Source organism: Musca domestica, unplaced genomic scaffold (assembly GCF_030504385.1).
Source record: "Musca domestica strain aabys unplaced genomic scaffold, Musca_domestica.polishedcontigs.V.1.1 34, whole genome shotgun sequence".
Classification (NCBI taxonomy): domain Eukaryota; kingdom Metazoa; phylum Arthropoda; class Insecta; order Diptera; family Muscidae; genus Musca; species Musca domestica.
This window is the reverse complement of record NW_026712313.1, coordinates 3,088,358-3,114,607: the sequence shown is the minus strand read 5'-3', so window position 1 is coordinate 3,114,607 and position 26,250 is coordinate 3,088,358. Positions and strand designations below refer to the sequence as shown.

Here is a 26,250-nt window from a genome sequence, read left to right as displayed (position 1 = left end):
AAATGTATGTTTCGAGGAATGAAAAACTTAATATACCCTCCATACTATGGTGAAGGGTATAAAAAGTCCAAGTTTGTAGGTCTGAAGGTCCCTTAAAAACACTTCTTAAAAAACTTTGTGTATTATAGAAACCTTTTACAGAAATATTCAAAAATATACGTTTGTCGATCGTAAGGATACTCTAAAAACGTTTAAAAAAACGTTTTTTGATCTGAATGTCTCACCTAAAAATCTTAAAAATACTTGTCTGAAGGTCCTTAAAAAATTATTTTTAAATAAACAAGTATTGTTCTGAAATTCCTTCAAAAAATATTTTTTAAAAAAACCCCAATTATTGGTCTGAAGTAATCCAAAAATTTTTTAAAAAATCAATGTTTTAAAATCTGAAAGTTTCTTTTAAAAATCAACGTTGAAAGTCCTATTCTGAATGTCCCTTAAAAGTATATTTCTAAAATCGCCCAAGAAAGTACTGAATTTCATTCGATTTTTTTTTTTAATTAACAAAAATTTTTCTATAAAAATGTCCTAAAAAATTTCGTTAAAAATCCCAGATTTTTTTAAATCCATGTCTCCATAATTCTACTTCTCAATCGGCCTACCCCACTGATTGCATCCCAATTCTCACACATTTGTGCGAAAAAACTATTCGCTAATTTTCACTTTCTTTTCGCCAGCTTACTCATCGCTTTCACTCACACCACACCTCCGAACAAAAAATATTTCTCAATTTCTCAGATTTTTCTACTCACCTTTTGAGATATTCTCATTGAGAAAATCCTTGAGCAAATAACTCCACCACATGATAACGGCATAAAGCCAAACTAAGGCATTTACATATCCAACCGAGTGTTAGGAGGACATTTGTCAAAGTGGCGAAGTGAGTGGACGTTGTCATCATCAGCGACAGCCCCAGAACCAAAATTTTAAATTTATCATAAAAATAGAAGAAAAAAAAACGCACAGAGAATAAAATGTTTCTAATTAAAGCCTTGTTAGTCATCTCAACGGTTGCAACACTGGCCAACAATGGTAATTTGATGTGTCTTTAATGGGATTATGGCTGCCCAATTTGGAAAATTAAATTTTTTGTTAATTCGTTGCCGTTTTTTATTTTTCTCTTTTCTTTTTGGCACAGTTTCGGCCATTCACTGTTATCAATGTGCCTCCCTGGGCAATAAGAAGTGTGGCGAACCATTTGAGGCTGAGGACAGCATGAAATACGACTGCAACAAAGCTGCTATACCAATGTACCTCCAGACCTTTTTACCTCTTGGCACTTTCAATGCCACCGGTTGCATGACACAAACTGTGGAAGCACGTAAGTTTCGTTTTTCCTTTGTATTTTAATGGGGGTGTTCGTGTGTGTGGGTGTGTTGATTTTGACATGAATTTTGGAATTTATTTAAGGATGATGAATTTGACCTTGTCAACAAAGAAGTCAACGTTGTATTTCTTCTCGGTTACTGTGTTACTGTGTGTGTGTGTGTGCATGTGGAAATGTATGTGAAGGACAGGCCAGTTATAATAACAAAGTGGGTTTTATCGAGTACTTCTAGGAGAATATTTGCAAACATTGTTAATAAACTGAAGACAAGAAGTCTACCCTAAATGGGTTATTAAAAATTTTATAACTTTGCACTAGATTCGTTACTAATTTATGAAGATGGTGATGTTTGTGAATTCCAATTAAATTGAAAGACAAAAATAATTACTGGAAAGTCTTACAAGGAGTTGGAAAAAAATAAAAAAGAATTAAAGGTGTTCATCGCTGTACACCTTCTCATTTCTGAATACGAAATCCTTAATTAAATTAGTCTAACCGGGAGCCACTGAAATTGTGTCCTATTTTGCCTGGTACAGATTCTGTAACTTCGGAAACTTTCTATTGGTTTATAATTTTTCAGCATGAATTTCCTGATTTTGACGAAAATAATTTTCAAGACACAAAGTCTAAAATTTCGGCCTAAGAGTTAATTAAAAAAAAAAAATAGAAGAATTTAAAAAATTATGTTCAAAAATTCACTATGCATACAATTTTTCCCAGGATTTCCTTAAAACACCACAAATTATAACCAAGGCATAATAACTATTTAAAAAATGGTTTTAAATTAACAAATTGAAAGAATTTAAAAAAATCCACGATTATTAGTCAGAAGTTAATTGAAAAACGTTTCAAAACATGTTTTACAAAATCCATAAATTTTTGTCAAGAAATCCAAGAAAACTGAACAATTCCTGGTCAAGCAATATTATAAATACTTAAAACATGTAAGCAAAGGCTATAGTCGTGCGAGACCGACCATGTGATACCCTACAACACTACAATATGTTAAAAACCATCTTATGTCAAAATCCATTTTGGAAGATTTGGCTTTGGGAATTATGTCATAGTGCACTGCCCAGCTATCACCTTATCATTTTGAACAGTGACATTTGCTGTTAGGTGTTGTGGTCCATTTTACAGATAAAAATAATCCAATGAACATCCAAAATTCTAGAATTCCTCCCTGTCCTTAACTTTATTCTCAAACGTGTCGATTGCCTTCAATTGTGTGATCAGGAAATTTTTTTTTTTGTTTTTGGTTCATTTAAACCCCTAAATATTTTTCGATCATCTCCAAAAGTAAGAGGCGCCTCTGTATCTCCAAATTAAGATTTATCTATATGATTTGACTAAATTCGTCAAAAAATCAGTATAAAAAGCCAGAAGTTCGCCTTTTTTGTATTTCTGATATCGCCTGTAAGTAATGTTGGTACTTTTTCACACAAAAGTAGTTGTCTATTCTACCAGCTATCCTAATCTCCAACTTCATGCGAGATTTCGTGTCCTTTGGTTTCTGTGACCTTTATAACGGCTGCAAAATCAGGAACATTTTTAGTTGTTGGTCCATTTCAACCCCTAAATATTATGCGATCATCTCCAAAAGCAATAGGGTTCTATTCTGACCATAACGTCACCTCCATTTTCAATTTCGTGAGGATCGGTTCATAATTGCCACCTGTAGAGTGATTACAAATCAACATGGACGGACCTACAGACGGACATACATAGCTAGACGGACATACATAGATCGACTCAGCTCCGCCAGATAGGAAGATCTATATATACTTTCCTATGTGGAAAACCAATATTTCGAGGTGTTACATAATTTTTGGCCCAATTTTTTATTGCCAACCTTACTCCAGACAAAATAGTCCAACAGATTGGTATTCGGAGATTTTGGTGGCCATTGTGCGCTGAAAATGAAGCGAGGAACTTCATTTTGTAACCATTCTTGGGTGGCGTGTGCTGAGTGCGATGGTGCTGAGTCCTGTTGAAATATCCAAGGTCTGCGGCCAAAATGTTTACGTGTCCAAGACTTTAATACACCCTCCAGAATATTTTTGCGATAATATTTGGCATTTATTCTGATGCCACGGTCGATTAATACGAGCGGAGAGCGGCTGTTATGGCGGCCCACACCATCGCCATGGCCGGCGCTTGAGTTCTGGTGGCCAACCGAAGGTGCACATCTTCAGCTGACCTATTTGGCAAGTAAACACGATAATTTTGTTTGATTACAAACTGCTGGGCAATGAATTTTTTCTAATCGGAGAAAACCAAGTTCGGCAGTTCACCACTTTTGGTCAAGCGAAGCAACTCTTTAGCTGTTTTGAGTCTATTTTCTTTCAGTTGCGATGAAAGTTCTTGCACTTTTTTGATTTTCAATGGCTTTATCCCGAGCTCATTTTTCAATATTTACCGACTGGAATAATGCGATACGTTCAGTTTACGATTTAGACCAAGTCGCTTCTTTACTTTTCGAACCATTTCTGCTGAAGTTGATGTTTTCTTCCGTCCACTTCCTTGACGTCGAGGTACGCTACCTGTATCGCGGTAACGAGCGATGGTATGAGACACCAAAGATTTATTCACATTTAAATGCTCTGGAGTGCTCTAACGATACCCAATTGTGGTTTTCCAGCCAATGAGCTGTAACTGTAATAATTTTAACAGCTGTCGGACGAGTGGTTTGGGAATAACAGCAGTCTGAATTTAGTTTCAGTTTTTTCATCTCACCCTTTTTTCAAACTTAGATCGAGCTCGGAGATGGATAATAAAGGTTCACTCCTTCTGGTAGCTCCCCCACAAAGGTCAAATATTTAAAAAAAAAAATTATTTTCCAAAAATGTATCATCCAATTTTGTTCAAATTTTGTAATTATTTATCAGTGAAAAAAGAAAATCGACAATATTGACCCACTGCATAAATATTTATAACTCATAAAATATACGAAATAAGCATCCGATTTTCTTCAAATTTCACACATTCCAATATGTCTGTGAACACATAATAAGGTGTGAATATAGGATTTATTGGTCCACTACTTCGGATACCTCCCCCACAAGTTGATCAAGATTTTGAATACATATGAAACTCATAAAACGCGAAATAAGCTTCCGATTATTTTAAACTTGGCACATCCTAATATTTCTACTAACACAAGACCTGGTGTGAAGATGAAACACATCAGACCACTCCTTCTTGTACCTCACCCATAACGGGCAAAATATTGAACAATTATAAATCTTAAAATTTATAAAAGAAACACTGGATTCTATTGAATCCAATATGTTTACTATCGCAAGATTTGGTGTGACGATGATAGATATCGGTCAACCCCTTCTGGTATCTCCCCCACAAAGGGTCACAATTCTCAATATTTATATCGCTTGTAATTTGCGAAACAAGTCAGCGATTCTAAAGTTGGTAACTTGACATTTGATGTGAATGTAGAGTTTATGGGCTCACCCCTTGTGGTAGTTCATCCCAATATTTTCTTCAGTATTAGATGTAGTGGAGTTCATCAGTCCACTATATCTGGTACCTCACGCACATTCCTTAATTTCCCCGAAATTATTACATTCTCCATGTAAAAGTGAATCAAGTAGCCAATTTCAACATTTTGATGATTGTAGCCAAAATTTTCAAGAGAATTGTCTGAAAATCCACACAAGGAATTCCTTCTGAGTAATTTATCCCCTGTAAGAGACTTGTCTATATGGGTTCACGATATCATATAGCCACCACAAAACGGTACACCCTGATATTCGTTATTTGGATGATTTTTGGGGACATTATTCACCGGACTTGTTTCAAATTTCGTATTTGAAGTTCGTGATGGGTACTAGGGCCTATGCCAAAAATTTGACTATGCATGTCTTCGTATAGCCCCCAATATAACGGCTACATTCAGTATCTTTAAGATTTTAACAGAATTTTTAACGGATTTTTTTTTATTTATTTATTTTTTTTTTTTTTGAAAATTTTCAAGTTCCTTCCGAATGGTGGAGAGCGGTTTTTATTTTATTGAAAATTGCCAAATTCGTTACAATGTTAATTTTTTTTCATTTGAAGACCTCTTGGCGAACAATTATGCGTTGAGAATATTTTTGTGGATTTTGAAGATATTTTTGAAGGATCTTCTGAGATAAAATTATGGTATTGAGAATTTATTACTAAGAATGAATTTTCATGAATTACTTCAACCTATCTAACAAAATATTTTAAACCATTAAAAAATGACCTTTTAATGGATATTTTCAAAGACCTTCGCACTAAAAATCGTAGCTAGTTTCAAGAATATTTTAACAAGTTCTTTAAAAACAAAAATCCTTAATTTTCATTAAAGATATAATTTAAGAAAATTTGTTAATCTAAATCGAAAATTTCGATTTGATCAAAAAAATTATATCTTCTTTGTTATAACAGTTTTTTAAGAACTTCTTAATAAAAAATCATTTTTCAATGTATTATTATTTTTTTTTATTATTAAAACTCTTTATACTTTTAACAATTACAAGAAATAAACAAATCATTTTTATTTATTACTTTCCAGCCCTCGGCGGTGGTACGCACATAATACGTTCCTGTTATTTTGGTGATACCGTCAACACAGATAATGGCTGTAAACTGGATCCCAAAAGTGCCGATTCTCTGGGATCATGCTATGTTTGCACAAAGGATTGGTGTAATGGTTCATCATCAATGGCTCAACTGGGAGTGGGCTTCATTTTGTTATTGGCCTTGGCTCAAATTATCTGCTAAACAAATTAGTGGAGAGCAACCTCGTTAGTTGCAATTGTTTGTTGTATTTTGTTATTTGTTGTTGTTACCAGAAAAAAATAATAAACAAGACTGCTAAAGCAATATTTATTTTTGTATATGTTTTTAAGTTTCGAAAGGCTTTTTATGCATTTCATGTTTTTATTTTTGACATAAATAAATGGAATAATGAATGAAAAGTCAAGGTGTCATTTTTAATTGAATGGAGAAAAGTGGGTAAAATGGTGTACTTGAAGAAAACAATGGCTGATTGATGCTTTGAACCATGTAAAACTATTCTAAAAATTTTATAACAAAATATTGATCTCCATTAATACATTAAAATTCAATGAATATGTAACATACATTTTTAGAGATATTTAACGACGTATCTCTAGCTAAAAAAATTGGATTGTTTGAGAATATATTTTTAAAAAAATTAAAAAAAAACGATTTTTTAATAAGATCTTTTCAAGGACCTAGAAAAAGTAAAATTTTTATAAGGAATTCTCAGACAACACTCACAGACTTGTTAAGAAAAGAACTTCCTAACCAAAAATCTTAGATTCTTTAAAAGGGCTCCCTAGGCTACAAGCTCGGTATTTTTAAGGACTTCCCAATCAAAAATGTTAAATTTTTAAAAGGTATCGAGATCTTCCTTAACAAGAAATGGTTGTTTACACTTCTTTGAAGGGCCCCTGACAAAAAATAGTGGATTTCCAAAGCATTCGTTTAAGGATGTTAGAAAATCCACTATTTTTGGTCAGGTCCCCTTCAAAATCAGTTTATCGATAAGCAAGACCTCGATACCTTTAAAAATGTTAAATTTTTGTTTGGGAAGTCCTTGCAAATATGTCCTTAAAATGTCCGGCTTTGTTGCCTGGGAACATTTCTTGATTTCTTCCGGAATATTTTTTCCATGCTCTACCAGGACAAAAGTTACAGAGTTTCTAAAAAAATGTATTCCTCAACACATATTTATACCCTAGACCAAACTCTGGTCAGGGTATACAGGGTGAGAAAAAAAGGCTCGTGGCCGAAAATGGCTCGTGAGCTGAACATATCGCAATATTCCATTCGGCAAGTTTTAAAAATTGAGCTGGGGGTTAAGCCATTGAATTTCAAAAAGTGCAAGAACTTAAACCTGAACGGATAGAAAATAGACTCAAAAGAGCTAAAGAGTTGCTTGCCTTGGCCGAAAGTGGTGAACTGACGAATTTGGTTTTCTCCTATGAGAAAACATTCGTTGGCTAGCAGTTTGTAAACAAAGAAAATGATCATGTTTACTTGCCAAAGAGGTCAGCTGAAAAATGTGTACCTTCGGTTGGCCACCAGTACTCAAGCGCCGTCCATGGTGATGGTGTGGGCCGCCATAACAGCCGATGGTCGCTCTCCGCTCGTATAAATGGCATCAGAATAAATGCCGAGTATTATCGCGAAAATATTCTGGAGGGTGTATTAAAGCCTTGGGCACGCAAAAATTTTGGCCGCAGAACTTGAACATTCCAGCAGGACTCAGCACGCGCCACCCAAGAATGGTTACATACACCAAAATCTCCGGATACTATCTGTTGGAATATTGTGTCTGGAGTATTTTGGAAAGCAAGGTTGGTACTAAATATACAAAAGTGTCGATCACCTCAAGCAAGAGCTTCGCAGGGGATGGGTCAAAATACCGCAGAGCAACAATCGGGCAGCGCATGGCGGTTTCATTGGCCTTTCGAAGGCCATAATTCATGCCAAAGGTGACCAATTCGAACAAATCTAAACTTATTCTAAAATTTGAGGTTATTTCCGACATTTTTTGCTTTCATTCAATAAAATTAAAAAAAAAGAAGTAAAAAACCTGTAGGTTGGTACAAATTTAACAGTTTAAAAAAAAATAAAATCCGTTAAAAATTCTGTTAAAATCTTAAAAATACCGGATGTAGCCGTATATAAGGGTCTATACGACGACGTGGACCTACGTGGCCCATTTTCTGTTTTATGCTGTAGTATCTATTACGAACTTCAAATACCAAATTTGGTGCACCAAATTTGAAACAATTCCGGTAAATAATGTCGCTAAAATCATTAAAATACGGAATATCGGGAGGTACCGTTATAATGGGGCTATACGAAGACGTGGTCCTACATGGCCCATTTTCAATACCAAAAGTCCTGCAGACATAATACATATTTGAGTAAAATTTTATCAACCTACTTCATTTCATTAGGAAGCTAGAGTGATTTCCACGGAGGGACAGACGAACGGACATTGACAAAGAATTTTATGCTGATCAAGAATATATATACTTTGTGGAGTCTAAAATCTAATATACCCTCCATACTATGGTGGAGGTTATAAAAAAACAAAAATGTAAAAATTATGGTGTTTGACTTTGGTGCAGTTTCTTTTTTATCTCACCCTGTATATATAATCTGATACGGGCAAAATGTGCCTCATCGAAATAACGGTTTAGTTTTAGGACATTTGTAGTCAATCTAGCGATGTCCGTCCGCCGGTCCGTCTCTCTGTCTGTCTGGTTTAAATTTATTTATTTGGTTTAAATTTTCTAAATCTATTTTCCATTCCAACCTAATATTTCATCTTGCGAGTACACCCTCTCTTTCTCACTCTTAATTTCAAAACAAAAATATTACACTCAACCAAACAGAACTCAATAGCGACAATTCAATGATCACCCAAAAGAGAAATCTAAGAGACACACAGATTCTCAAACAAACAAATTTTCAGTTAATAGATTTTTTTAGACAATAGGCAATAGACTTCCACACATCTGGCACGGCAAAATATTCAAATTGTGTATCTTAAAGTGTTCACATCGGTTCGGCGTTGGTGTTTTGGAAATTCTGAAAAAAAAAATAAAATATATAAAAAATTGTGCGGTTTTTTTTTTCTCAAAAAATCATGGCTACTACAAAATATTTGTTGATCTTCGCTGTTGTGGTGGCATTGGCCAGCTCTGGTATGTTCTAATTTTTGGTTACATTATCAAAAGTTATTTTAATTGTTTTTATTAATTTTTCTATTAGCTTTGGCCATCCGTTGCTACCAATGTACCTCCTTGCAAAACTCGAAATGCGGTGAAAAATTCGAATCCGATGACAGTTTGAAAATGGACTGCAATCGTGTCAGTGCCCCATTCTATTTGTTGCCACTGTTGAATGGTCGCAGCATTAATGCCACCGGTTGCATGAAACAGACGCTGGAATCAAGTAAGTTTACGTCATTTTGAGTGCGAGTGTGTGTGTCGGTGTTGCGTTTTTTCTCGTTTTTGTTAATTGTTGTACCGGCTGTTATAATATTGGGCAATATATTTTTTTTTTTTTTTGTTCGCATATAAATATATGCATCATATAAATACGTATTTATGTACGGCTGTGTTTGTCGTAATTTTGGAAATACCCATTTGTGTGAGCAACTACTTGAGAACTAAGTATTTATAAAAAATAGACATCTGGAAATTCTCCCACAAGACTTATACAAAATATCTTAGAAAAATTGTTTAGCGGACCCGTATACCCGGATTTTTGATCCGGGTCTATGACCCGGGTTAGACCTGGACCCATAAAACCGATATGGATATTTGAAAGCTAATAAAACGAAATTCAACAATTGGTCACTTGATGGTATTATTTAAATGGTCCCAGAGTTGTATCAAAATTATGGATTTTTTGGACCCGGATTTATTAAAAATCCCCCAAAAGTCGAAAAAGGCCTTTTTGGGGGTCCTCAAATCTATGCCGAATTATTTTGCCACTATAACCTTTTCAAAATTCTACAAAATATGTTACTATCTTTCTTGGATCAGGGTAACCGGTGTTAGACAACCCAGAGTTGAAAATTTCAAGTCCCGACCGAATTCTGGCAACTTAAAAGGAGTAACAAATTTATTTCGCATAGCCGGTGTTGGACACACCTTGAGGAGGAAATCAATTTAGGAAAACTGAACAGAATGTCGTGAATATAATCGGCTCTCTGTACCCAAGAAAGATAATAACAATTATTTTAGAATTTGGAAAGCAATAGTGTCAACAATAATTTGGCATACATTTTGTGGACTTAAAAAATGGGGATTTTTGACTTTTGGTGGATTTACAAAAAAAAAACAGGTCCAAAAAATCAATAGTTTCGATACACCTTCGCAACCGTTTTAAGTAACACCATGTGAACACTTATTGAATAGGTATTTTTATTATATTGTCCATATCGGTTTAGTAACTCCGGTTCTAGTCCGGGACTTAGACCTGGTCATTCAAGTCAAATATTCTGGTGCCCAGATCCGTCCTACAAGAAAAAAATACTTTCCCGGAATCAAGGTATAAATACTTGCCTCTGAAAAAAATTAAAGAAGATCCGAGAGTTTTTACGTAATTTGAGCTCTGTTGTTCTCAAATTTGGTCGATAAACCAATACCTAAAAATACTGAATATTTTTACCATTCAGCCTTGAGATGTTTCGGAACTTTCTAAACAACTCAGATCTTTCTGACATTACCACTATATGTGGATTATGCCAAAATGCAAATCGATACCAAAAAAATTACAGGTCGAATTTTACCCAGTTACGAAATTACTATCGAGTCTGCTGAAGGTTGGAGCTAGACCCATAAATATATAGAAATATATAAGAAAAAATTGTAATGAATGAGGTCGGAAAAGGCTTAGAAAACCTTAAAATACTTAAATTTCAAGCGCAACATTATAGCGAATGTCTAGAATTGTTTTTTTTTTTTGCGAGGAGTAAGATACAACTGCAAAGCCAAACTCTCAAAATACATTTTACTAGCCTGTAAATTTGAAAAAAAAAATTAAAAAGTACCGAAGATTGATTTTCCGATAATATCGTTTAGTGAATATATTACTAGTGACGATGTGGTAGTAACCACTTTGTGTATATGGGGGAAATACTATATATCGTAGTGGTATTTTTATTTAATTATTTCCAAAATATTCAAAACACATCCATAGCGACATATGTATGTGCATATAGAGGTATACATTATTGCTGGGGTAATTTAACTGAACTCTTGATCTTCTAGTTTGTGCAATATTGAAAATATATGAGACAGTGGGTCAAAAACGACTGTTGCTACGATGGAAGTACCTGTAGATGGTGTTCTTTAGATAGAAGACTTTGAAAAGGACTTCTATAGGTAGAAAGTCTTAGAAAACAGCAAAGGTCCTTTAAGTATTTCTAAATATTTTTCTCTACCAGAGATCTGATGTAAATATGGATTTTTCTGCCCACCCCTTCTGATACCTCCATCACATAAATAACAATTTTGATTTACAGTTATTTAAATCGTAATAGAAATATATGTTCGATTTTCTTTACATTTTCCACATTCCAATATTTTTATAGGTATTAGATGAAGTGGAATACTTTGGTCCTGTTTTATTCAATTTGACTTACAATATTGAATTGTAAATTATGCAATACATTTTTCACAATACGAAACTATGTATTGGGGCTATTATATTCAGGTCGCAATTATCTTCCGATCTTCATGAAATTTTATATGGTGGTAGGGTTAGGGTCGGAATAAAAAAAAGGTTCTTGGAGATGATCGCAAAATATTTAGGGTTTAATGCGGATCAGATATCTAGATGTCTAGATTTTGCAATCGCACTCCAGGACTGCAATTTCATACGAGGTTAGTGTTTAGGACATGATCATGGTAGGACATGACAGGTCTTTGGTTAGTGAAATGAACAACCAGTGTATGGGTCTGTTCTTTCCGAACGATCAAATTAGGTATTTGACGTTGTGGGAACATTTGACTCGTGAAATGCCGATAATTTTTAGAAATCGTATGTTTTTGAAAATATTGGTTCCGGATCTCTGATGATTACTTGAAAACAGGAGCAATTAGGTTCAACATTTACATTTACTATGTAACAGATATGGGGATGTTTCCTAGGGGAAACTTCATTTTAGTCAAACTGATTTCAGATCAGCAAAACTTTACCTAAATTGCAGTTTTAGAGGGTATCAAATTATAGGCCCGCACGTCTATAGCCTTTACTTACTTACTTTTTTCAAATATTCTCAATAATTTTTCAAAATTGCTTCAGATTTCTTTCAAAATATTTTGCATCCTAACCAATGAAATCCCTTACCCTGAATATAGGTCTTTTTTTAACTCGTCAAGGACTTCCCGACTAAAGCGGCGAAACTTGAACAATCCTAAAAATTCAAAATTCATATCTTATACTTTTTTGTGAATCTTATATAAGGAGAAAGAAGGTGGTCTCCGATTTCATTAAAATTTGCTTTTTTTCAATATTTTTAAATATCAAAAAAATATTTTTTTTTTCAAAATCCAAAAAGTTATTTTTTAAGATATTTAATTATACCCTACAACAGTATGTGTAGGGGGTACTGTAAGTTTGATTGGACTAAGAATTATGTATGCCGAGCTGAGTCGATCTAGCTATGTATGTTCGTCCGTCTGTCTATGTTGATTTGTAGTTACGCTACAGGTCGCAATAATATGAAATTTTGTTAATTTTTCTTTTCATTTTTTGACATTTTTTTTATTGAATGCGATTTTTTTCAATTTCACTTTCAATTTTGGGTTCATTAAGTTTTTCTACATCCTGCAGCACTATGTGTTGAGGGTGTTATATACAGGTTGCAATTATCGTGCGATGCTCACGAAATTGTGCATGGAATTAGGATCAGAATTAAAGCCTATTATTTATGGACCAAAAAATTAAATTTTTTTCCGATTTTGCTGTCAATCTAAAGGTCATAATTAAAAACCAACCGAACTGGAATTTTGAATGAGAAGAGACTTAAGTTCAAGTAAGAAGTCTTGGAATTTGAATGACTATTGGATTATATTTAGCTGTACAAACGACAACACGACGGAATGTGTAAACATTCTAAAAATACCACCGGTCAAAAAGCTAAGGGTAGGGCTCGATGACATCATAACAAAAACGAAATCTTCCAAAATGGATTTGAACATAAGGGGCCTTTTAACATGTTGTAGCGGTGTAGGGCACAACCATAGCCTTTGTTTACATGTTTTTGTACCCTCCACCATACTATGGAGGGTTAATATACCCTGCCCCTTTGTAACTCCTCGAAATACTCATGTCAGACCCAACAAAGTATATATATTCTCTATCAACGTAAAATTCTAAGTCGATTTAGCGATGTCCGTCTGTCTGTTGTAATCACGCTACCTTTCGAACGAATTGAGATAGAAGGCTAAAACATGTTTATTTTTCCAGTAGTAGTTAAGTACGTAAATGAACCATGTAGGTCAACATTTTCATATAGCCCCCATACAACGGCTCTACCAAATCGTGGACCTGGAAGGTTCCGACAACGGAGCTAGAACCCATTATGACCTACAAATACCAATTTTCAGACAAATACGTGAAAAAAAGGGTCAAAAATCATCAAGTTACCGAATATCGGGAGGTACCGTTATATGGGGGCTATACCAAAACGTGGACCTATAATTACAATGACTCGCCACACGAACTGGGACCCATTATGATCTACAAATACCAAATTTTCAGTGAAATTCGTGAAAAAATCAGTCAAAAAACATCAAAATATCGAATATTGTGAGCTACCGTTATATGGGGACTATACCAAAACGTGGACCTATACATACAATGTTTCGCCACACGAACTAGGACCCATTATGACTCACAAATACCAATTTTTACACAAATCAGTGAAAATATGTTGCAAAAACCATCAAAATACCGAATATCGGGAGGTACCGTTATATGGGGGCTATACCAAATCATGGACCCATACATGCAACGTTTCGCCACCGGAGCTGGAACCAATTATGACCAACAAATACCAATTTTTAGACAAATCCGTTAAAAACTGTGGCAAAAATAATCAAAATATCGAATATCGGGAGGTACCATTATATGAAGGCTATACCAAAACGTGGACCTATACATGCTATGTTTTGCCACACATACAGGGACCCGTTATGACCTACAAATACCAATTTTCAGACAAATCCGTTAAATAATGTGGCATAAATCATCAAAATACCGAATATCGGGAGGTACCGTTATATGGGGAATATACCAGAACGTGGACCGATTTTCAATACCAACCATCCTAGACACAATACCAATTGCTCTGCTAAATTTTGGCGCTCTACGTCAAATAATGTGGGCTGTATCGTGATTTCAGCAGACAGACAGACAGACGGACAGGCAGACGGACATCGTTAAATCGACTTAGAATTTTATGCTGATTATGAATATATGTACTTTATGGGGTCTACGACGAATATTTAAGGATGTTACAAACGGAATGACAAAGTTAATATACCCTCCTTTCCAAGGTGGAGGGTATAAAAATATACATTTTGAGGAACATTCTTACCCGAAATCATGGTTTTGTTTCAGAAAACTTTTAAAGAATCCTTTTTAGACAAAAATTTTTAAGATCATTTTGAAAGCGTCCTGGCTAATGGATTTACTGCATATAAATCATGACTATTTAAAAATCATGGACTTTTTAAAATATTTTTTTGGGAATTCATGCTCAAAAATCGTGTATTCTTTAAAAGCATTTTTAATTTATATTAAATTTATTGATTTAAAAAATATGGATCTCATATCTTAAAATCCCGAATTGTGTAATAAAAAAATAATCGTGGATATTTAAGCATATTCACTTTTTTCATATATATAGGTCATATTTTTATGTTATTTATTTATTACTAGCTGGCCCGGTCCGCGTTGCCGGCCCCTACTTTTAGTTTTTAATGCATATTTTTTAAGGCATTATAGAACACTGATCTGAATGATTTCAAAATAGTCAAAGATAATTGGTCTTTTACACCCATTACCTTAAGATAGGAATTAATTTATTTTTGTCATTTAAATTGTGTGTTGGAAAACCCATAAAGTCCATATTTTTCTTCATAGTATAATTCAATAACGATCCATAAAATAATATTCGTGATTTTTTCATGTTTCTGCCACAATTTGATATTTCGGAGATCAAAGCATGTAGACGTACATCCCACATCTACGTTCCCAGGCAATATTCTCTTGTGAGTTAAAAATTCAATAGTATACCAAATTTTTTTTTTCTGACCAAACATTGGTTAGGAAGGTGGATTTGCGGGTACACTAATGTGGGAACTATACTCAAATAAATGCCTATGTGGACAATTATCTGTAAGACGATTCTCTATCCCAGAGTAGCCTAAATACAATTTTTTAGCCAAATCAATTGATGAATGTGATCAAGACCAAGATGGACTCTACTCCAAAAGTCAAATTTTATTAGAAGAGGTTTTTTACACCCGTAGAAACAAAGATGCCAAATAAAGGCCTGAAAAATGAAAGAAAAATGTCGAAAACCCCGAATATAGCTTAAATTATATAATGGTTATACCAAAACGTGATCATTTTTTGCGAGGATGGTTTCTTCTCAAATTACCAACTTTTGCTAAAATGCATATGAGTAAAATATGGTTAAAATGTAAACTATACTTGAAAAAGGAGTGTACCCTTATCCGGGGGTCATATATCGTGACCTGCAAAAGCGATTTAAGATATCTTGAAAGTTTTTTTTTTTCCTAAATGTCCAATTCGCTCTACCATTTTGCACCCTTTATATTCAGTATTTCACTGATTGCAATTCCAATGAATTGCATTTTGAGTTCTCATTGGGCGGATTATTGTAATATGAAAGAAATAGGTCCACATATAAGGGTTATACCAAAGCATGGTCCTATTCTTATAATTATTTGAAAAAATGTGTTGTTCTTCTTAAAATCTCAAATTACCAACATTTGATATACATCTGATATATATTTGAACAACTGATTATTCATGAAACCCCTAGGAAAAATTTAAAACTCTATGGTAACTTTTGCGAAGTATAGAGCAAAATATTTGAGGCCCTTTGTGTTTGGTTAAACTATATAAAATGGACCCTAAAAACGTTTGATCCCCCCTTTTTGGGATTGTTATGTACCAACCAAACTGACTACTGATGATAGCGCATAGTCACCGTATAACGTTTCATGGGAGTTAAGGTTACTTTTAAGGTTTCGGAAGAATTTTCCGAGGAAATGTATCCTTTTCTTTCCAAATTTTCAATTTGCTCCACTATTTTATATAGTTCGCATATAACAGTGCTCTTCATATTCGGTATTTCACTGGTTGCAGTCCCAATGAATTTTGCATTTTAAGTTCTCATTGGATGGATTATTTCCATATCTAGTCAATTTCCATTGATTTTTTTTTTCGATTTTTCCCGATTTGAGAATTTTTGCCATTACATCTCTTTTATCGTGTTTTTAGCGATTTTGAAAAAGTAATTATCTTTTAACATTGGTCTAACCGCGTTAAGTTATTTCGATATCATTTGACTGACTTCCATGCAACCCGCCATGAATTTCAGTTCTCAAGAAATCAAGTCAATTAAATAAATTGGTATTAATATTCGAATTAAAAAAAAAATATAAAAAAAAACACTACAAATGTACATTAGAAAAAAGTAAGTCAAAATGGAAAAAAAATCATGCAAAATAAAACATTACTATTGTACATTTCATAAGTCAAAATGAAAATGTTAATATATCACATTTTTACGCGATTTTTTTGGATATTATCCTTTTCGGAAAAGAGACAATTCCGAATTTGTTTGAATCGTTAAAATCTGTCCAGCGGTTCTTAAGTTATAAGCGTAGTAACTAACACAACTTCCTTTTATATATATAGATTATTATCTTATTTTATTTATTTATTTATTTATTTTTTTTTTTTTTTTGTTTTAATAATAAATAAATTAACTGTTATAAATCGTTTTTCCTCGTCGTATCAATCCCCTGCAAGGCACTGTTCGTTCTCATGAGTTTCTTCAATTGGCATCGTACAAAACGACTGCGATGATGTCAGGTTTGTTTATATTTTTTGATTTGTGTGCGATGCGTATTTTCAAGTATGTTTGTAATTATTCATGAGGGTGTGAGGGCGGGGTGTTTTGTCGTCCAATAGACCACAATTGTAAGGGATTTCATTAAGACGTTTGTTAAGTAGATTTTGTTGGCTTTGTTACTGCGTAGTTAACCATTTTAAATTACCAAGTTTTGTTTTGTGTTCCAACGTGTTAGCAAATTTTTTATGGCAAGTTGAGGTGAAGTGTGAAGAACTCAAAACTAGAGTAGAAAAAAATTACAACGTATTTTCAAAAAATCACGTTGGATGATGATGAGAATTTAATTCATTGGAAACAAAAAATAAATGGTCAACAACGATATTCATTGATAATAATAAAATATTCTCCATGCCAAACCACTCCCCAGTTTGAATTTTTTTTTTTTGAACAAATAAAAATATTTAAAACCGGTCTCTATGAATTCTACAATTCAGTGTGGGAATATAGAACTTTTTTTGTTAAATGAGAATAAATAAATATAAATATTTTTTATAACCTTTATTAAAAGACTTGAGCTTGTTAGCTCTCATAATGAATGAAATATATTTAACGGAATATTTTTTTTTTATTCTCCTTCTGTTTTACAGCTTTGGGTGGCGGCAAACACATTCTACGTTCCTGCTACTTTGGCGATATCTCTCACACGGAAACCGGTTGCAAGACAGATCCCACAAACTACGGCGTCAAGCAGTTGTCATGCGATGTTTGTAAAGACAATCTCTGCAATACCTCCTCATCGATGAGTCCATTTGTTGTTGGTTTGATTTGCTTCTTTGGTTTGGCTCGTATTTTATCGTAAAAATTAAATATTTTTTTGTTAAATATAAAAATTCTGTGTAAATATCTTTAAAATTGTATTTTATTGACAAAAAAAAAAAAAAATAAAATTGATTTAAAGTAATTGAAATTATTGTTATTTTCTGTAAATAGTCATACAAATGGATAAGATATAGTTCAAAAAGTCAACCCTACATCACTATGCAGATTTAGTAGAGCTCCGTAACAAAATAATTTATTTGAAGTAGATATAGTTTGGTTTCAGAGGGAACTACTACTATATGGGAGGCATATCCAATTCTGAATCGATTTTCACTAAATTTGATGGAGAAATTTTAATCTTTTATATCAAACACATGACTACAGAGTGCATAATATCACTTCGAGAAGGATTATATTAAAAAATGTATCTCGCACTAAATGGAAACTCACGTCCCAAAAATCACTCGATATTAGCCATTATTGGCTGATATTAGCAATTATTGGCACAATAAATCTGAAATGGTATTAAGGATATAATCCGATTTAGCCGTTCTCGATAAAATTTGGCAAAAGTATTTCCGACCTCTATAAGATATCTGGTACCAAATATCATTGTTGTCGAATGCATATTACGCTATATCTGAACCAATTTTCACCAAAGTTAATATACTTGCTTCTAGACTGAATTCGGTCGGATTTGCCAAAATTCAGATCATTTGGACTGATATTGGCCATTTTGTGCACAATTAACCGGAAATCGGTTGAAGATAATACGGGAACTAAATACAAATCTGAACCGATCTTGATACAACTTGGCAGAGGCATTTCTGGGCTGCATCTGATATCGTATACCAAAGATCATTTTTGGGAGGTGCATATTACGAATTTGATGGACTTAAATACCAAATCGGATTAAACCTATATATAGGAGCAATAGATATGTCTGAACCGATTTTCTCCGAACTTTTGCTTGCTTCTAGAGTGGATTCGGTGAGATGTACCATTTGGACTGTTAATGGCCATTTTGTACAGCAACATAGACAGAAATGGTTCGAAAAGTAAAGAAGCGACTTGATCGAAACCCGCGTCGCAGTAGCCGTAAAATGGTTCGTGAGCTGAATATATCGCAATATTTCATTCGGCAAATTTTGAAAAAGGCCATTGAAATTCCAAAAAGTGCAAGAACTTACACCCCAATAGAATGAAAATAGACTCAAAAGAGCTACAGAGTTACTTCGCTTGGCCGAAAGTGGTGAACTGCCGAATTTCGTTTTCTCCGATGAGAAAACATTCGTTGCCCAACAGTTTGTAAACAAACAAAATTATCGAGTTTACTTGCGAAAGTGGTCAGCTAAAAATGTGCACCTTCGGTTGGCCACCAGAACTCAAGCGCCGGCCATGGTGATGGTGTGGGCCGCCATAACAGCCGATGGTTGCTCTCCGCTCGTATTAATCGACCGTGGCATCAGAATAAATGCCGAATATTATCGCGAAAATATTCTGGAGGGTGTATTAAAGCCTTGGGCACGCAAACATTTTTGCCGCAGACCTTGGACATTCCAATAGGACTCAGCACCATCGCACTCAGCACGCGCCACCCAAGAATGGTTACAAAATGTGGTTTCTTGCTTCATTTCCAGCGCACGATGGCCACTAAAATTTCCGGATACCGATCCGTTGGACTATTGTGTCTGAAGTATTTTGGAAAGCAAGGCTGGCACTAAAAAATACTAAAGTGACAATCACCTCAAGCAAGCGCTTGAGGGCCACAATACCGTAGAGCAACATGAGTAATCAAAATACCGAATATTGGGAGGTAGTGCTATATGGGGACTATACGAAGAGGTCCGCATAGTCAAGTTTCTATCGCAGGCTGTAGTACCGGTTACGAACTTTTATTACGAAATTTGAAATAATTCCAACGTCTCTAAAATCATCAAAATACCGAATATAGGTAGGTACACCTGTATGAGGCCTACGCGGAGATCCAGACATGCATTGGCTGTTTGCAGTCACAGGCTATAGTGCCCGTTACGAAGTGCAAATATGAAATTCCGGTGAATAATGTCATATGAAATCACCAAAATATCGAATATGGGGAGGTATTGTTATGTGGGAACTATACGAAGACGTGGGTCCGCACAGTCAATTTTCTGTCACAGGCTGTAGTACACATTACGAACTTTTATTACGAAATTTGAAATAATTCCGGTGACCAAGTCGCTCAAATCATCAAAATACCGAATATAGGGAGGTACAATTATATGGGGGCTATAGGGAGACCTGGACATGCATGGACAATTTTCTGTCACAGGCTATAGTACCCGTTACGAAGTGCCTCAACGATATAACGGTTTTAGAACCTAGGCTACTTCGGACCAAATCCGTTTCAGTACATTTGGAATCGATCTAGCGATGTCCGTCCGTCTGTTTGTCTGGCTGGTGCGAACGATAACTCTCGAAGGGAGTCTTCAAATTTCACACATCAGAATATTTTCATCACCCACCCACGGGAGTGAAGATGGAATATATCGGTTCACTCCTTCTGGTATCTCCCCACAGACTGTAATTATTTAGAATATCCATGAAGCTCATAAAATACGAAATTAACATCCGATTTCATTCAGACTTGGCACATCTGTGAATTTTCAGCAACACAAGATCTGTTATAAAGATAGTAGAGGTTCGATCACTCCTTCTGGTACCTCCCCCACAAAAAAGGATCATAAAATACAAAATAAGCATCCGATTCTCTTAAAATTATACACATCAGAATATTTTTATTAACTCAAGGTGTGTTCTGAAGATGGAATATTCATCAGACTTGGTACATCTCAATATTTCCGTCAACACAAGATCTATTATAAAGATGGTAGAGATCGAACCATTTCTTCTGGTACCTCCCCCACATAGGGTTCAAAATTTAATAGTAAGCATTCAACTCTCTTTAAATTTCACACATCCAAATATTTTTGCTAACGTGAGATCTTTTGTGAAGATGATATATATCTGCCAACAGTTTGAATAATCATAACTCAAGGCTGGGGGCATACATCTGTGGGAAAACCCGACAGATACTATTTTACTTGTTTGGACCCAATCAAATACTCCCTTGGAGAGTTATCGTGCACACCAGCCAGGCACACGGATGGATGGACAACCATAGATCGACCCCAAATCGGGACATTCGGACTTGGTCCTAAAGACCTAGAGTCTAAAACGAGACACGTTTTGTTCGTATGAAATGATATATAGCCTCTGTACGCATATGGTTGAGGGTATAAAAAAGTATTTTTTTCAATAAAAGAACTACAAAAAAAGCCTACAAATGTATACTTCTTGTCATACCGCACCTGTATTTATTCGTCCAAAAATAAAAAATAACCCGAAAATTTGTTTCCGACCCAGAAGATCTGTAAAACAATCATCTTGCCCATAATAGTAATTAATTATTTTTATTATTATTATTATTATTATTATTATTATTATTATTATTATTATTATTATTATTATTATTATTATTATTATTATTATTATTATTATTGTTATTATTATTTATTATTATTATTATTATTATTATTATTATTATTATTATTATTATTATTATTATTATTATTATTATTATTATTATTATTATTATTATTATTATTATTATTATTATTATTATTTTTATTATTTTTTATATTATTATTATTATTATTATTATTATTATTATTATTATTATTATTATTATTTTTTATATTATTATTATTATTATTATTATTATTATTATTATTATTATTATTATTATTATTATTATTACTATTATTTTTTTATTATTTTTTTTTTTTCTTTTTTTTGAAATTCAAACGTAACAGCCATTCCAACAAAAGCTCCACGAAATTCGAATAATTTCAAAACTCGGGCTTTTTCCAACATCGAAAAGCTTCCATTAAGTTGCCTCTCTCGCATTGCAGAGTAAACACACAGAGAACGAAAACGAAATAAACAAAACACAAAATTTCGAAATACTTACAAAGAAATATGGAAATAAAAAAGAACTAAAAAACAGACGACAGCCAGACAGGGAAGGTCGATGAAGGCAGGCAGTACATAAACACGAAAATTTTCCAAAGAAGACCGACAACAAAAATATTTCAACTCAGCTATTTGAGTCTGTGGTGTCAATTACTAAACAAATGTCGTCCATAACAAATTGGTTGATGGTGGCCATAGTGGCCACCAGTTTGGTGGGAAATGGTAATATCGCAATACTTTAATATTGGAAAACAACTAAATATCATTTAAATTTTCGATTTTTAGTTTTTGCCATCCAATGCTATCAGTGTGAATCAGGGCAAAACTCAAAGTGCGGCCTACGTTTCGAACCGGAGGAGAGCATGAAAATCGATTGTAGTTCAAGTAAACCACCACGTCATATAAGAAACGCTCTGGATGGTCAGAATATGGAAGCCACGGGTTGCATGAAGCAAACATTGGAGAGCAGTGAGTCCGATATTTTAATTTATATATTTATTTTGTAAAAATCTTGTGTATTCAGTGGCCTGTGATAAGACACTTGTTTACGGGCATGCTTTGTTTATAGGGAAATGAATTTATCACCACTACAGTGGTTGACAAAAGATTGTGTCACAAAAAATATTGAAGAAGAATTCTCTAGTACTGAGCAACACAAAAAAATAATTACAGCAAAAATCATGCAGATTACACAGTGCAACGCAAAAAATAATTACGGGGAAAATCCATCAGAAAGTAGAGCTGAAAATAGAAGGCATGTGTATCGGCGTTTCTAAGATTAACGTCGCAAAGTAACCTAAATAGATAGGCTCCCCTATTCCACATTTTTTTGGCATTTTCAAATGAAGATTCCTTGAAATCTGTTGATTTTAGGTATATAGTGCCTTTGGCAATAATGCAGCTAAAAACTAGGGGATTATTTTGGTCGATAACTTTAAATCTCAAGCGAGCTAAAAAAGAGGAATGCTTGGTTCTTAAAAAGGTTTAGAACTTACTTTTTACGAGATTGTATTATTCGGAATATTCTACAAATTTATTTGTCATATAATTTTACTACCAGTAGAAGAGTTGGAAATCGGCAAAAATAAGGCAGTAGGGAAAAGTCAAAAGTCGGGCAAGGCCAACTATATGATACCCTACACCACTATTCATATTTAGTAGAGCTCCCGTCACAAAAGAATTTATTTCAAGTTTCACCTATCAACATTTGGCTTTAGAGCAGTTATAGTTTGCTACAGAGTGCATGATATCACTTAGAGGAGGATTATATAAAAAAACTATATATCGGAGCTGAATTGCACAAAATGGAAACGTACGACCCGAATTTCACTCCACTTGAGGTGAAATTAGCCATTATTTGCACAATGAACCTGAAATCGGATTATGGATATATATGGGACCTATATCCAAATCTGAACCGATCTTAATAAAATTTGCCAGAGGTATTTTTGGGCTGTATCTGATAACTGGTGCCGAATATCATTGTTGTCGAATGCATATTACGAATGTGAGGGGAATTAAACACCAAATCAGATGAAACATATATTTGGGAGCTATAGCTTTATCTGATCCGATTTTCACCAAATTTAAAATACTTGCTTATAGACTAAAATTCGTTGGACATGCAACAAATTCAGATCATTTGGACTGATATTGGCAATTTGGTGCACAAATAACCAGAAATCGATTGAGGATATTTATAAGAGCTATATCCAAATCGGAACCGATCTTGACAAAATTTGATAGACTTATTTAAGAGCTGTATTTGATATCTGGTACCAGAGATCATTGTTGTGGAATGCATATTACGCTTGTGAGGGACTTTAAACCCCAAATCGGACTATAATAAATATATATTTATAGATATAACTATATCTAAACCGATTTTCTCCAAATTTGACGTAATTTCTTCTAGACTGAATTCGGTGGTATGTAACAAAATTCAGGTCATTTGGACTTATATTGGTCATTTGGTGCACTATTAACCCGAAATCGTTTTAAGATATATATGGGAGCTATATCTTAATCTGATCCGATTATTACCAATTTCTATAGTGTTCGTTCTTGGGCCAAACAAATATCGTTTCCCAAATTTTATCTCAATCGGATAATAAATGCGACCTGTATTTGGTTCACAAAAATACAAGGACAGGTCATACGGACGGACAGACTGACATGCATAAATCGACTCAGAAAGTGATTCTATAAAGATCCTCAAAAGTAACTATGGTAACTTCCTTCTCCATGTTACAAACAAATGGACAAAGACATAATATGCCTACCAACTTGAGGTGTAGGGTATAAAAACAAAATAAACAAGTTTAAAAGCAGTAAGTTCGGCCGGGCCAAACTATGAATACCCTCCACCATTTGCAACGAATTTGAAAATTTAAAAAAATAAAATCCTTAAAAAATTCTGTAAATTTTTAAAATACCGAATATAGCCGTTATATTGGGGTCTATACGACGTGGACCTACATAGGCATTGTTTGCCATTAGCCATTACCATATTCAAATTCGAAACTTGAAATAAACGGTGAATAATGTAGCTAAAATCATTAAAATATCGTATATAGGGAGGTACCGTTATATCGGAGCTGTGCGAAAACCTGGACCAGCATAGACAATTTTCTGTCACAGCCTATAGCAACCATTACTAACGTCAAATACGATATCTCAAACAATTTCGGTGGGTATTTTACCTAAACCCGTCAAAATACCGAATATAGGGAGGTACTGATATATGGGGCCTACACGAACACCTGGACCTGCATAGACATTTTTCTGTTACAGACTGTAGTTCTCATTACGAACTCTAAATACGTAATTTGAAACAATTCCGGTGAATAATGTCGCTAAAATCATCAAAATACCGAATTTTGGGAGGTATCATTATATGGGGGCTATAGGAAGACGTGGACCTGCACAGACAATTTTCTGTCACAGGCTGTAGTATCCATTACGAACTTCAAATACCAAATTTGAAACAATTCCAGTGAATAATTTCGCTAAAATCATCAAAATACCGAAAATCGGGAGGTACCATTATATGGGGCCTATATGAAAACGTGGACCTACATATCCCATTTACGAACTTAACCTGGCTACTAAAAAAATAAACACGTGTGCAAAATTTTAGCCTTCTATCCCAATTCGTTCGAAAGATAGCGTGATTACGACAGACAGACGGATATGGCTAAATCGACTTAGAATTTTACGCTGACCAAGAATGTATACACTTCTTGGGTCTGACATGAGTATTTCGAGGAGTTACAAATCAAGGTTGGCACTAAAAAATACCAAAGTGTAGATCACCTTAAGTAAGCGCTTTGCCGGGAATGGGCCAAAATACCGCAGAGCAACATTTGGCAGCGTGTGACAGTTTCGTTGGCCGTTTGAAGCCCATAATTAGTGCTAAAGGCGACAAATTCGGACAAATCTAAACTTATTCTAAAATTTGATGCTATTTCCGACATTTTTTACTTTCATTCAATAATATTTGAAAAAAAATGTAAAAATTATGGCTTTTGACTTTGTTGCTGTTTTTCTATTTCACCTTGTATACCTTCTCTAGCCATATGTCTGATGGTATCTAAAATATATGGTGGAGGCAGGAACTTGTCCCCTATATTTAGGTTACTTTACTATGTAAACTTACAAAACTGCAACTTAGTCTCCACTTTCATGATCTACTGGGGGTTTATCGTAATTATATTTTGTGTTGCACAGTGTAATTCAGGGAGATTTATATGATCTAAGGCACCTTCGAAATTAATTGCAAATCGAACTCTAATTTAATTATTATTTTTTCTTCTCTTTTTTCAGAACTTGGTGGAATTTACATAGCCCGTTCCTGCTACTTTGGCGATTTGACCAATCAAGTGGTTGGCTGTCAAATTGATCCAAATGACGTTCTGGTGTATTTGGATAGATGTGATGTCTGTACGAGTGATTTATGCAATACCTCATCCACGGTTACGCCAATTGCAATTTTCATACTGGGTATCTACAGCTTGACTCGCTGGCTATTCTGAAAAAAAAACGCTCCAAAAAATAACTAATGTACCATTAAAGACTTATTTTTATAGGAATCTCTGTTATTTGTGGTAGATTATGATTGACCTAAGACGTATTTTTTTAGTTTGAAATCAAATAAAAAAGTATTAAAAATATTTTTTTTTTCTTATTTTTATACAAGTTTTGGTTCGACGATCTAAAAATTCCATAAATCTCAGGTGCATTGATTTTTTTTTCGCCCAAATAAATTTTAATTATTTCGATTATCTGACACATTTTTTACTAACAACAACATATTTTGTTTTTTTTTTTTTTTTTTTTTTCTTCAAACTACAACCTGTTTTGTTCAAAAACTCACAACTTTCCAGCACAACAAATCTCCGTTTTGAGTGCAAACTCAAACCATGATCACCTATTT

General features: G+C 34.1%; 3 protein-coding genes across 3 annotated transcripts; all 3 read left to right on the top strand.

Annotated features, from left to right (window-relative positions):
- Nucleotides 1–831: 831 nt before the first annotated feature.
- Nucleotides 832–6,269, top strand: LOC101888016 (uncharacterized). The gene is made up of 3 exons (XM_005185483.4): nt 832–1,029; nt 1,136–1,318; nt 5,880–6,269. The coding sequence occupies exons 1-3, from the start codon at nt 972–974 to the stop codon at nt 6,086–6,088; spliced, it is 450 nt and encodes a 149-aa protein (XP_005185540.1). The 5' UTR covers nt 832–971; the 3' UTR covers nt 6,089–6,269.
- Nucleotides 6,270–8,888: 2,619 nt separating this feature from the next.
- Nucleotides 8,889–17,855, top strand: LOC101888196 (uncharacterized). Its single transcript, XM_005185484.4, has 3 exons — nt 8,889–9,054; nt 9,122–9,304; nt 17,627–17,855. Exons 1-3 carry the CDS (start codon nt 8,997–8,999, stop codon nt 17,836–17,838), a joined length of 453 nt encoding a protein of 150 aa, XP_005185541.1. The 5' UTR covers nt 8,889–8,996; the 3' UTR covers nt 17,839–17,855.
- Nucleotides 17,856–21,812: 3,957 nt separating this feature from the next.
- Nucleotides 21,813–25,989, top strand: LOC101887684 (uncharacterized). The gene is made up of 3 exons (XM_005185481.4): nt 21,813–22,037; nt 22,101–22,283; nt 25,641–25,989. The coding sequence occupies exons 1-3, from the start codon at nt 21,977–21,979 to the stop codon at nt 25,847–25,849; spliced, it is 453 nt and encodes a 150-aa protein (XP_005185538.1). The 5' UTR covers nt 21,813–21,976; the 3' UTR covers nt 25,850–25,989.
- The last annotated feature ends 261 nt before the right edge of the window (nt 25,990–26,250 follow it).

What these genes read in the sequence shown, in the direction of transcription:
- LOC101888016 (XM_005185483.4), top strand. Translation starts at nt 972, where the DNA reads ATGTTTCTAATTAAAGCCTTGTTAGTCATCTCAACGGTTGCAACACTG. An exon ending in TGCAACACTGGCCAACAATG is followed by an intron (nt 1,030 to 1,135) that starts GTAATTTGATGT and finishes TTTTTGGCACAG; the next exon opens with TTTCGGCCATTCACTGTTAT. An exon ending in GACACAAACTGTGGAAGCAC is followed by an intron (nt 1,319 to 5,879) that starts GTAAGTTTCGTT and finishes ATTACTTTCCAG; the next exon opens with CCCTCGGCGGTGGTACGCAC.
- LOC101888196 (XM_005185484.4), top strand. Translation starts at nt 8,997, where the DNA reads ATGGCTACTACAAAATATTTGTTGATCTTCGCTGTTGTGGTGGCATTG. An exon ending in GGTGGCATTGGCCAGCTCTG is followed by an intron (nt 9,055 to 9,121) that starts GTATGTTCTAAT and finishes TTTTTCTATTAG; the next exon opens with CTTTGGCCATCCGTTGCTAC. An exon ending in GAAACAGACGCTGGAATCAA is followed by an intron (nt 9,305 to 17,626) that starts GTAAGTTTACGT and finishes TCTGTTTTACAG; the next exon opens with CTTTGGGTGGCGGCAAACAC.
- LOC101887684 (XM_005185481.4), top strand. Translation starts at nt 21,977, where the DNA reads ATGTCGTCCATAACAAATTGGTTGATGGTGGCCATAGTGGCCACCAGT. An exon ending in CACCAGTTTGGTGGGAAATG is followed by an intron (nt 22,038 to 22,100) that starts GTAATATCGCAA and finishes TTCGATTTTTAG; the next exon opens with TTTTTGCCATCCAATGCTAT. An exon ending in GAAGCAAACATTGGAGAGCA is followed by an intron (nt 22,284 to 25,640) that starts GTGAGTCCGATA and finishes CTCTTTTTTCAG; the next exon opens with AACTTGGTGGAATTTACATA.